We start from the raw sequence: 12794 nt of genomic DNA, 5'->3' as shown, positions 1-12794 counted from the left end.
GCTCATTCAAATTCCGAATACCATGTGCGAATTTCAATCATCGACGTTAGCAAACATTTTTCTAATACTCTTAGTTGCCATGAACTTTTCAGTAAGCCATGTTTCATCTTCTAAACACTTTCAAAATGAGACTGATCGTCTTGCTCTGCGTGAATTCAAGAATCAGATATTTGATGATCCGATTGGAGTGCTAAAATCCTGGAACCATTCACAACATCATTGTCATTGGGAAGGAGTCACATGTCGTACCCGACATCAAAGGGTCATGGCCTTGACTCGAAGGGATAAGCTCTTGTCCGGACCTATATCTCCTCATGTCGGAATCTAAGCTTCATGAGGTTCATCCAACTTGGGGAGAATCAATTCCATGGTGAGATTCCCCAGGAATTCAGTCGCCTCTTCAGGCTAAGAGTCTTGAACCTGTCAAATAATGCACTCGGAGGAAAAATCCCAGCAAACCTGAGCCACTGCTCAGAGATTATAAATATTAGCCTACATCACAAAAAGCTAAAAGGGAAAATTCCAATCGATCAGCTAAGCAGTCTGAAGAAGCTTGAAAGACTTGTTCTTTTAGTAAACAATCTGACAGGAGAGATTCCCTCCATTGGTAACTTATCATCGCTGACTACACTCACTTTCGACTTCAACGATCTGGAGGGAAATCTGCCCATAGAGATGGGGCTCTCAAAAAGGTTTGCCGGATTAGGAGCTGCAGAAAATAACCTATCCGGTATAATCCGTGCCTCTATCTTTAATAGTTCAGCTGTTGTTGTGATTTCAGTAGGTGGCAATTCCTTTCGTGGCAGTCTCCCAACCAATATAGGCCTCACCCTACCAAATCTACAAATGTTGTATGTTGGGGGGGAACAACTTGTATGGAAACTTTCCAACTTCAATCACTAATGCTTCTGGGCTTGAGATACTTGATCTTCCCTATAATAAGTTCGCAGGCCGAATTCCAACTAATTTAGGAGATCTGACACAACTCAAAAGAGTTAATCTTTGTCACAATCTCTTCCGCAATAATTCTACCGGAGACTTGGACTTTGCATCACTGACCAACTGCAGTAATCTAAGAATTCTTTCCTTGAGTTACAATAATTTTGGAGGTAATATACCTAGAGTCCTGGCCAATCTCCCAAATCAACTCAGAAAACTATTCCTGGGGGGATATCAACTGTCAGGAACTATTCCAGAGGGGTTTGGAAATTTTGTCAACCTATATCTCCTTGGCCTTGAAGAAACTCTCTTTCAGGGGTCATTCCAAGAGATTTTGGCAAATTACAAAATTTGCAACATCTGCGTTTTGACAATAATCAATTTTCAGGACAGATAGTCTCTACCCAACCGCGAAACCGTCATTCAGCTGATTGATAGATACTAAATTCTGTTCCATAACAATAAACCACAAAGCAAAAAAAAAAAAGAAAAAAACTAAAACTAACTTCTCCAAACTAAACAGCCCACGCTTTTATAGCAGCAAAAACAAAAACAAAAACTAATTAATATCCATTTTGGCATAACAAACCTAATACAATTAATTATCTCTCCGGTAAGTATGTTTACTCCAGATTCAATGACAGATATATCATTATTATAGACAAATATTCACACCACATGCACATGAATTTCCATTTGGAAACCATTACATGCATTGCATTATAAATGGAACCCTAAATTATACATGCTAAGCTTAAACCTGGGCATTGGCACGCCTTTGTGTGGCACCCGAAAACTAGTATGCTACAATAAATAATGTTAGTCTTCATCAATTATTTTTCCGTTTCAAAAAATCTTAAGGCCACCAAAATTTAGCAAAGAAGCCTTTGGATAACAAATATATGATGCAGAGGGAGTGCCAGCTAGGGCTCCATAATGTTAGGGGTCATTGACTCATTACTTGGTTTCACTGCCCTTGATGGTTGATCGAGCAGCTACAGACCATTGTGTTACCAGGCAGCCTTAGTCAACCATATATGCTGCAATAAATAATGTTAGTCTTCATCAATTATTTTTCTGTTTCAAAAATGTTAGGACCACCAAACCAGGGCTTCATAACAAATCTTAGGATAACAAATATATGATGTAGAGGGTGCCAGCTAGGGCTTCATAATGTTAGGGGTCATAGACTCATTACTTGGCTGCGCTGCCCTTGATGGTTGATCGAGCAGCTGTAGACCATTGTATCACCAAGCAGCGTTAGTCAACCATATATGCTACAACAAATAATGTTAGTCTTCATCAATTATTTTTCCGTTTCAAAAATCTTAGGACCACCAAACCAGGGCTTCATAACAAATCTTAGGATAACAAATATGTGATGCAGAGAGGGTGCCAGCCAGGGCTTCATAATGTTAGGGGTCATTGACTCATTACATGCTGTGCTGCCCTTGATGGTTGATCAAGCAGCTGCAGACCATTGTGTCACCAGGCAGCCTTAGCCAACCATATATGCTACAATAAATAATGTTAGTCTTCATCAATTATTTTTCCGTTTCAAAAATGTTAGGACCTCCAAAATTCAGCAAAGAAGCCTCTGGATACCAAATATATGATATGCAGAGGGGGTGCTAGCCAAGGCTTCATAATGTTAGGGGTCATTGACTTTTGGCTACGCTGCCCTTGATGGTTAGAGTCCTCAATGCCAGATCAACGTGTTTGCCATTTGTATTGAAAAAAAACTTTGTCTGCCAGATCAACGCGCTGCTCTTCATCAACGTATCTCTCATATTTTGAAAAAAAAATCCTTTTTTGTCCCTCACACATTCTAAAAATGAAGCAAAATAGTTTCAGGATGACAATCTAATATAGATTTTAGGGATAAAATTGGAACATTTCTTTAATTTTTTCTAAATCTAGCAACATCTGATTTGAAGCCCCCCCCCTGGGTTCTTGAGTAGTTGCATTAGTGCAAAACAGTGAAGAGCTTTTGAAGCGGTAATGACAAAGTGCAACAAGAAGTTTTTTTTTTTTTTTTTGGAGCAAATTGCAACAAGAAGTTGGATAAAATGTGTATTGTTGTTGGGTAGTGTTATTCAATGTGTTGTGATTTTTTAGGCACAAAATACATAAATGTTTTGATCATTGGCAACCTTTACAAACGAGAATTCTCTTGCGGTATGGTAACTGACAAGCTGAAGTATTTGGTTAATATTTGAATCGGAGCATTCCTTTTCTATCTGTTTTACCTGTTGTAAAAGCAGTACTAAATTTTCTTCTAGGATAACTAGATTTAAAAGTTAATTGTCAAAAGGTATTGGGCTGATTATCTTGTGAATTACAGCTTCTCCACAATACAACATGTGAAGAACTTGTGACCAAATGCTACCATGTTTGGCTTCATTGCAGGGCTATTACTATCATTATCATCATCATCATCATTGGGGAAAAGGGTCATAACCTTTAAAAAAATACATCAAAATTCGGAAGAAAAACCTCTGTAGCAGTGATACGTTACTTGGAAAGAATTTCTGCTTTGAAATAGTAGGATTTAAAATAGTAGGATTTTGCCTACAAACTGACCCTCTCTTTATTGATGAACAACAAAAAAAGAAAATGAAAAGAACTTTGTTATTAATTCTAAGTTTTACCTGGCTTCATGGACTTTATTGTTCAATTGAAAGGAAAAAATAAAAAATGAACAACAAAGAAAAACATAAATGGATAAGTAAATGCACGGGCAGAAGAAAAAGCAGCGTGAACGAGTGATTCAAGACTTGGTCTCATTGCTTGACAGGCGTCAAACCTGTGCAATAATAAATACCTGCTTAAATAAAATACAAATTCTGTATATAGCGGTAAGCAGGGTCGAATCCACAGGGACTGGGGATAATTTAATTTCTTCTCAAGTTCTAGATATGGGGGGTTTGAAAATGATAGTAACTAAATTACTTGGAATAAATTAATTAAAATAAAATAACTACAACTCAAATAACTAATTATCACAATAAAAATAATAATGGACGAACTCTAGCCAAGAGACAATTTCGGAGATGGTTCACTTAATTCGATCACAGATGCAAGGATTATTCCAGTTACTATCTGATAAATTAGTTATAGTTGTCATACACGCGATAAACAACCAACTCTTCCTCAATTTGTCGATAGCCAAGGTACGACCGTTGACTATTTCTCTAATCAGGAAATAACCCTAGGTACGACCATAGAAGTTCAATTCCCTAATTGCATGAATAATTAGAAGAGCCTAATTCTAACCAATCAACACGCTACGAGGGTCTCTTTAAGTTAGCCTGCCTATCTCCCTGACATAAACCCAATCATGCCAGTTGCCACCAGTTTAGAATAATTAAACAATTACGGATTTAACTACCCTAATTGGCTTCAGGTTATTGAATTAATCTAGAATCCGGGCCCTGGATAATCGAATAATAAAACAACCATATGAACATAAAGCAGAAGATAGACAAATACCAGTGAATAATGGGAATAAATAAAAACTACTTCGATCTCACAAATTTAGTAGAACCAAATCCTCCGTTGTTCTTGACTAGACAAATTTAGCCACGCCTCATGAGAAAATCTTCAAGTAATTTAATTGAGGTCCAGGCCATCAAAGGAAAGAATAAAACTAAACTATGCTAAAAACTAAGCTAAAACTATTGATTGATAAGAGTTCTCTGTATGTTTGTCTCCTTTTTAAAGCCAACAATGACTAAAGCTTCTTATCCCTGTGGTCCCCTGCTGAAATTGAGAATCAACCCAAAAGTGGGACTCTATCGAATTCCTTGCTTTTAGTTTCCTATTGCCCGTAGGACTCCAATCTCCTAATCAGCAAAGGAAATGCAATCTCTTTGTAGTACCATGTGGGCCTGGTTGTTTGAAATCCCAATTATCTCCAAAAAGTCCCTCATTTTTGTAGTTTTCTGTTTCACTTCCTGAAATTGAGTCCAATACCAAATATAAGTAAATATTAATAATTAAAACAATATTTGGCAAAGATAAAGGGGAAAATTAACAATAAAATAACCAACAATTAACACCCTATCATTGCTAAGTGTTGAGTTTGTTTTTATATCTCACATCCGGGAATTTTATAAACAAATCTCTCCTCTTGGTAGTTATAAATATAGTGGATTTAAAAGAATTTAAGTGTGTTAAGGATAACAACCCAAGTGCAGTATGCATCAAACCAAGAGAATTTTAGGAGATTTACGCCCCAGTCTAAGAGAGGTTTTGGTTAGGCATCAAACCAAAATAACAAGTTATAGGCCTTTGGGCCGTTAAGCATTTAGTGCTAGTTAGAGTATTTTGTGTTTTCAGTTTTAGATGCCTTTTAGGCCTAAAAATTAGTTTTTAGGATTTTGTACTTTCTCTTTGTATTCTCTTTATATTATAGTAAATCTGCTATCCTTTTGAACCCTATTATTTTTGTTGGTCAATTTTCTAGAATCAGACCTTACAAATTGGTATTAGAGATTCAGGTTTTGGGTTCTTGATGACAATAACAGATTTTGGGCACTAAAGAGAGTGAGAAAAAAATTTTCATTGGAGTTCAATTGGATTTTCAAAAAGAGTATTTTGACCCATTGGAACTCGTTGAGGGTTTTGTGAAGAATGTGGAGTAAGATTACTATGTTTGTAATTTTTAGTTTGTTGGGATCTGTTGAACCTTTTGTGAGTTTTGACCGGTTGGAATCCATTGAGTCTTTTGCATCCTAATTCGTTGGTGGCTAGTTGGGTCCTGTTGGAACTTTGGTGGTTCGTTGAGATCCGTTGGGACTTTATGGAGAATGTGGAGTTTATTTGCTATTTGTTTGGAATTTACTGATGTTGGATACACGCCAAGGTAGAGATTTGTTGAATTTATTTTGTATCTCATATCAAGAAATTTTACAAAGAAATCTCTCCTCTTGGTAGTAATAAATATGATGGGTCTAGATGAGTTTAACTGTGCTAAGGGTACTATCCCAAGTGCCGTATGTACCAACTCAAGAGAATTTTAAGGGGTCCACGATCCAATTTAAGAGAGATTTTGTTTAGGCATCAAATCAAAAGAGCAACTGATAGGCCTTTGGACCGTTAAACATTTATTGGTAGTTAAATTCTTTTGTGTTTTCAGTTTTAGATGCCTTTCGAGTCTGGAAATTATTTTCTAAAATTTTGTATTCTCTCCTTTGTACTTTCTTTATGTTTTAGTAAATTTGCTATTCCTTTGGACGTAGATCAATTTGATCGAACCACGTAACATTTTATTTCTTTCTGTTTGATTTATTTATTTTGTTATTATTATTATTGAGTTGTCAAAAATCTTATTATTCTTGATGGTCAATTTTTTGGGACCTGACCTAACACTAAGCCAAGGTTCCTAGTCTCCGGGAAGATTGAAATGTAATTTGGAAAAATTAGGCTTTTAATCTCCATCATCTCAAGATCGATTTCTTTAAAAAAATGGAAAGGAAAAAGAAATGAACCCATTCGTAAAGAAACACGTTAGATTTATGATCTGATTTCCAAATTCATGTCTGTCATCATTCGTAAAACACTTTTTTTTTGAAATTGGCGATGTGTAAAGAACCAATAACCACTTTCCCTTCTTCCACTACCATGGTTTGAACAGAACTCGCGTAAGCCAACTGACAGATTCTAGCAAATCAACATTCTTGTGGTTTGTGTTAATTGGCAAGATCAAGTATTGCACACAAAAGAAGGCTTCCTGTTAATCATCATCTATGGTAGATGATCACAATAAACAGCAGGACGACCACGGAGTTCACTTGCACAGTCTTTTAAGATTTAAGACATTGCACAGTACATCCTTTTTGACCTGGTACAAGCAGGGCTAAACCAGGTCTAAACAATGGCCTATAGTCTTTAAGATTTAAGACATTGCACAGTACATGAAATTTGGACTAATTTGATCTAGGATTTAATCAAGGGCCCTCATCCCAGGCAGCTTACAGACTACCAGAGGAGACTTCTTGCACCCAGAGCAAGGTAAGTGAACAGCAACAAGTGTTTGAGATTAATGGGGTGTAGAGCAGAAGACTTTGGAATACAAATGTCAATCACCTTCTGACGCATTAAAGGCAGATAAGAACGGACTTCACAAGTTTCCTGAACCATCTCTATCATCACGTGTTTGTTTTCAAGCAAAGAAAAGAAATCACACAACACCACCACGGTGTTTGGATTGCTATATTTAGAATTTTTTTTTGTAAAACAAATATTATAGTAATTTAATATACATATATATATATATGATAAAAAGATGATTGAAAAATATATTTATAAAAAACGTAAAAAATTTTTGACAGAAAATGACACTTCAAATAATTTAGTTTAGTTAGATAAAATATTTTTTATATTTATTAAATTATTTTTAATTAGTAAACGAGTTATCGGGTCACCCATGGATTGATCCGAACTCGAAATAATTTTTTTTCGGATTAATCGGGTTCGACTCAATTTTGATCCGAACCTGTGAAGTTTCAACCCAAACTCATTAATTTCATATTAGGTTCGTATCGTGTCGGAAATTGCCAACCCTATATAAAACCCATTTTTTTTAATTGGCGATATGTGAAGAACCAATAACCAATTTCGCTTCTTCCAGTACCATGGTTTGAACAGAACTCGCAAAAGCCAACCGACAGATTCTAGCATATCACCATTCTTGTGCCTTGTGTTAATTGGGAAGATCAAGTATTGCACACAAAGGAAGGGTTCCTGTCAATCATATCATCTCTGGAAGATGATTGCGGAGTTCACTTCTTGTACAAGCAGGTCTAAACATAGTCATTAAGATTTAAGACATTGCACGGTACATCTTTTTTGGCTTGGCAAGAAGACCTTTAAACCGGCATTTCAGATTGATCCCATTGGAAAGCGCACAATTCGCGAAATGCCCTTTTTTTTTGGGATAAATCGCAACTATCCACTTCGATAAAATTTTACAGAGATGCACTTATTTTGGCTCAATAAAGTAGCAATGGTAGATTGGCTGAAGACAACTTTTAATTTGATTATAATTTTTTGGTTAATGAAGCGGAGGTGAAAATTAATTAGTCAAATGAATGATCCATAATGCAAAAACATTAGGAATTTCACTTCTTATTGTGCCTTTCCATAATGCAGAAGATCACAGTAGATAGACTAGATTGTGTGGGCTATATAAGCAGAACCGCAAGAATCTGTAAGAGCTCAACCACGTTCCCAATACCATGAAACTTTTAGTATCCAATCATCAGCTTGTTGCACATTATTCCATCTTCGCATCCAACAGCTCATTGAAGTTCCCAATACCATGTGGGGATTTCGCTCATCATCAACATTAGCAAACATATTTCTCCTTCTCTTAGTTGCCATGAACCTTTCAGTAAGCCATGTTTCAGCTTCTAAACAATTTCAAAATGAGACTGATCTTGTTGCTCTGCTTGAATTCAAGAATCAGATATACGATGATCCATTTGGAGTCCTGAATTCCTGGAACCACTCACAACACCATTGCCAGTGGGGAGGAGTCACATGCAGTGCCCGACATCAAAGGGTCATGGCCTTGACTCTAAGGGAAAAGCACTTGTCTGGAACCATATCTCCTCATGTCGGAAATCTAAGCTTCATGAGGTTCATCCAACTTCCGGGGAATCAATTCCATGGTGAGATTCCCCAAGAATTTGGTCGCCTCTTCAGGCTAAGAGCCTTGAACCTGTCACGTAACGCAATCAGTGGAAAGATCCCAGTAAACTTGAGCTACTGCTTAGAGTTGATAAATATTAGCCTAACGGGGAACAATCTAGAAGGGAAAATTCCGATCGATCAGCTGAGCAATTTGAAGAAGCTTGAAAATTTTTATCTTGGCCAGAACAATTTGACAGGAGAGATTCCCTCTTCCATTGGGAACCTATCTTCATTGATCAGAATTGGTCTCGAGTACAACCACCTGGAGGGAAATCTGCCTATGGAGATGGGGCTCTTAAGAAGGTTAGCTATATTCCTAGCCGCAGAAAATAATCTATCTGGTATAATCCTGCCTCTATCTTTAATATTTCAGCCGTTGCTGAGATTTTTGTAGCTGGCAATTCCTTTCATGGCAATCTCCCAACCAACATAGGTCTCACCCTACCAAATTTGAAAATTTTAGGTGTTTCGTCAAACAAGTTCTATGGAAACTTTCCAACTTCAATCACCAATGCTTCTGGGCTTGAGAAACTTGATCTTTCTAGAAATAAGTTTAAAGGCCAAATCCCAACTAATTTAGGAGATCTGACAAATCTTCAATTCCTAAATCTTGCTATCAATCTCTTCGGCAGTCATTCTACGGAAGACTTGGACTTTATTGCATCACTGACCAACTGCAGTAATCTAAGCGTTATTTCCGTGAGTTGCAATAATTTTGGAGGTAATATACCAAAAGTCATGGGCAATCTATCAAATCAACTCACTAAATTGTACCTGGGAACAAATCAACTGTCAGGAACTATTCCAGAAGGATTTGGAAATTTTGTCAACCTATATCTCCTTACCCTTGAAGAAAACCATCTTTCAGGGGTCATTCCAAGAGATTTTGGCAAATTACAAGATTTGCAAAGATTGCGTCTGGACCAAAATGAGTTGTCAGGACAGATAGTCTCCACCCTATGCAATGCCACAGGTCTATACCATCTGGACTTATCATTTAACCAGTTTGAAGGGGGCAATATATTTGACAATGTTCTTATGAGATGTCAAAATTTGCAATATCTGGATATATCTCATAACAACTTCAATGGAATTATATCACCACAATTTTTGCAGACGCACTCATCACTGATGTACATCAAAATAGGTGAAAATTCATTTAGTGGTTCTCTGCCTCCTGAAGTTGGAAAGCTTATACAGTTGGTGGATTTCAATGTTTCCCACAACCAATTTGCTGGAGATATACCCATATCACTTGCTGATTGTTCAAATCTGGCGAATCTTTCCATGCAGGCCAATTTTTTCCAAGGAACAATTCCACCAAATTTGGCTTCTTTGAAGAGCATCCAGCAAATAGACCTTTCAAGTAATAACTTGACTGGATCAATACCAAAGGAACTTGAGAAGCTTCAATATTTGAGGTACTTGAACCTTTCCTACAACGACATCGAGGGAGAGGTACCAAACACAGGGATTTTCAGCAATGCAAGTCAAATATCATTGATTGGCAACAACAAACTCTGTGGAGGCATTCCGGAATTGGAGTTCCCACCTTGCCCAGCGATTAAGGGGAAAAACAGAGGAAAGCTGAAGGTTATCATATTGCTGTCCATTGTTTTACCGGCAACGCTTATGGTTCTTGTTACAGTGTTGTTATATCTCCTGGTATATCGAAAAAGAGAAAGAAGACTGGTGGCCGGATTCTCTAGCATGCCTACAAAAGTCGATAAGCTCTTGCGAATTTCTTACCATGAACTTCATCGTGCAACTTCGGGATTTTCTCCAGAAAACTTAATTGGTTCAGGACACTTTGGAGCTGTCTACAAAGGCACACTAGAAAAACATGGCAATAAGCTTGTAGCAGTCAAAGTTCTTCATCTTCAAAAGAATGGGGCTTCCAAAAGTTTTAAGGCCGAGTGCAAAACATTGAGAAACATTCGCCATAGAAACCTCGTCTCTATCGTGAGTTATTGCTCCAGTATTGATTCCAAGGGTGATGAATTCAAAGCTCTAGTCTACGGGTTTTTGGAAAATGGGAATCTGGACTTGTGGTTGCATCCTGCAGAGACAACTGATCAGGCAACAAGCTCAAGAAGTCTTAATCTTCTTCAGAAGCTAAATATTGCTATTGATGTGGCTTCAGCATTGCAATATCTTCACGACCACTGCGAAGCAGAGATTGTTCATTGTGATCTAAAACCAAGTAACATTCTTCTTGACAATGATCTTGTTGCCCATGTGGGTGATTTTGGATTGGCAAGGCTCCTCCCAAAACCCAACAACAGATCTTCCGAGCAGGGAACCAGCAGTTCTATAGCCGTAAAAGGGTCAATCGGTTACGCAGCTCCAGGTAATTACGAATGTTTACTGTCAAAATGTTACTTAATTGTGCACAGACTACTGTTTGGCACTTAAAGTTGGCTCTTTCACGGGTTATCTTTATTCTTTTTTTATCATAATTTCCATCAGAATTTTTAAACTTTTTATACTTCCTCTTGAATATAAAATTCTGTTAACAGTTATAGGAAAATTAAACATAACTTTGCAATGCAAATTAAAACTAATATTAAATAATAATAGTATAAAACAAGAAAAATATACATATTATTGAAACAAAAGGCAAGAAAATCTCGGAAGTCCATATGGAAAAGGAAAAAATGTATAGTGATTCATTTTAACAATTTCAATCAAGTCTTATTTTCAAACTAGTACTTAAACATAGCAGCTAGGAAAATTAAACATAACTTTGCAATGCAAATTAAAACTAATATTAAATAATAATAGTATAAAACAAGAAAAATATACATATTATTGAAACAAAAGGCAAGAAAATCTCGGAAGTCCATATGGAAAAGGAAAAAATGTATAGTGATTCATTTTAACAATTTCAATCAAGTCTTATTTTCAAACTAGTACTTAAACATAGCAGCTATATTTAATTTACTCCCTTAGATTATATATATATATATATATATATATATATATATATATAGCTTCTCCTTTACAACATAACAATAATATATCTAGAAACAAAAATTCAGAGTATGGAATGGGTCATGCGGCATCAACTCCAGGGGATGTCTATAGCTATGGCATTCTTTTGTTAGAGATGATCACCAAGAGGAGGCCAACAGATGATATGTTCATGGATGAGCTAGATATACATAACTATGTTAACAGGGCTTTGCATGAACAAGTCTCTGAGATCGTGGACCCGTTGCTTCTTTTGGAAGGAAGAGATGAAAACAGAAGAATTACTCATGGAGAGGAAACTATTAATGATGGAAGACAGATTCATTGCATTATTTCCCTATTGAAAATTGGACTGAAGTGCTCTGCAAAATTGCCAAATGATCGGATGCACATGAATGAAGTTGTCAGAAACTTACATCTCATTAAGGATGTTATACTTAGTCTGAGGGTACATCGAGAAAATCTTCAAGTTTGATAGCCACAGGTATACTCGAGAATTTAATACAGCCCACAAGTTGAAGTTCATTTTTTTTTCTATTTTAGATAAGTTCTTTTATTTTGGACGAAGTCTTGTAAGCTAACTTGTTTCTGTCATTCGGAATCTATTTTAGACCCAAAAAAAATAAACGGAAACAAGAGAAAAGTTATACTATATGTGTTGTGCGCACTAGCATGGAAAAGGATGTCTTCTCGTACTAATGCTGGAAATCTTGATTTGCAGCTGCTTGCTGGTCTGAATCATCAAGATGAAGTTGCTAATTCGATGAACTGATAAAGAAGACATCTGTGGCTTTTTATTTGAAAAAATAAATGGATGATTCAAACATATTCCTTGTCTTTCTTTACAAGAATTGTATGTTTTGAAAGGTAGTCAATTGGCTCAATTCTGCTTGAACATCTTTATGCTTCCATAAGATGCTTGGATCTTATGCTTCCACAATATACATTATACAATAGGAGTATTCAGTCCATGCTTACTATTGGCCTGTAGAAACTTTCAGTCAACGCTTAATTTACAAATCTATTCCTCTTCTGCTAGAAAAAATGGATCTCCATAATTCCATTTCTTGTTGATACTAAAATCAATCTCCATAAGTATATGGAATTGCAGAACTGTCTGAAACTTGATTTCATCTCAGATTAGTGAGGAGTAATTTTCTATACTTGTCACTTTAACGAAGCTA

The 12794-nt window shown here is 36.4% G+C and overlaps 1 protein-coding gene across 1 annotated transcript; it reads left to right on the top strand.

Moving 5' to 3' along the window:
* The first annotated feature begins 333 nt into the window (after positions 1 to 333).
* Positions 334 to 12507, top strand: LOC113756579 (putative receptor-like protein kinase At3g47110). The gene is made up of 7 exons (XM_027300214.1): positions 334 to 805; positions 6884 to 6954; positions 7047 to 7097; positions 8243 to 8882; positions 9011 to 10987; positions 11679 to 12094; positions 12332 to 12507. Exons 1-6 carry the CDS (start codon positions 334 to 336, stop codon positions 12083 to 12085), a joined length of 3618 nt encoding a protein of 1205 aa, XP_027156015.1. The 3' UTR covers positions 12086 to 12094; positions 12332 to 12507.
* Positions 12508 to 12794: the final 287 nt, after the last annotated feature.

The sequence above is a fragment of the Coffea eugenioides genome, unplaced genomic scaffold (genome assembly GCF_003713205.1).
Source record: "Coffea eugenioides isolate CCC68of unplaced genomic scaffold, Ceug_1.0 ScVebR1_23;HRSCAF=104, whole genome shotgun sequence".
NCBI lineage: Eukaryota > Viridiplantae > Streptophyta > Magnoliopsida > Gentianales > Rubiaceae > Coffea > Coffea eugenioides.
The sequence above is the reverse complement of the archived record's forward strand: the minus strand, read 5'-3'. Positions and strand labels throughout refer to the sequence as shown.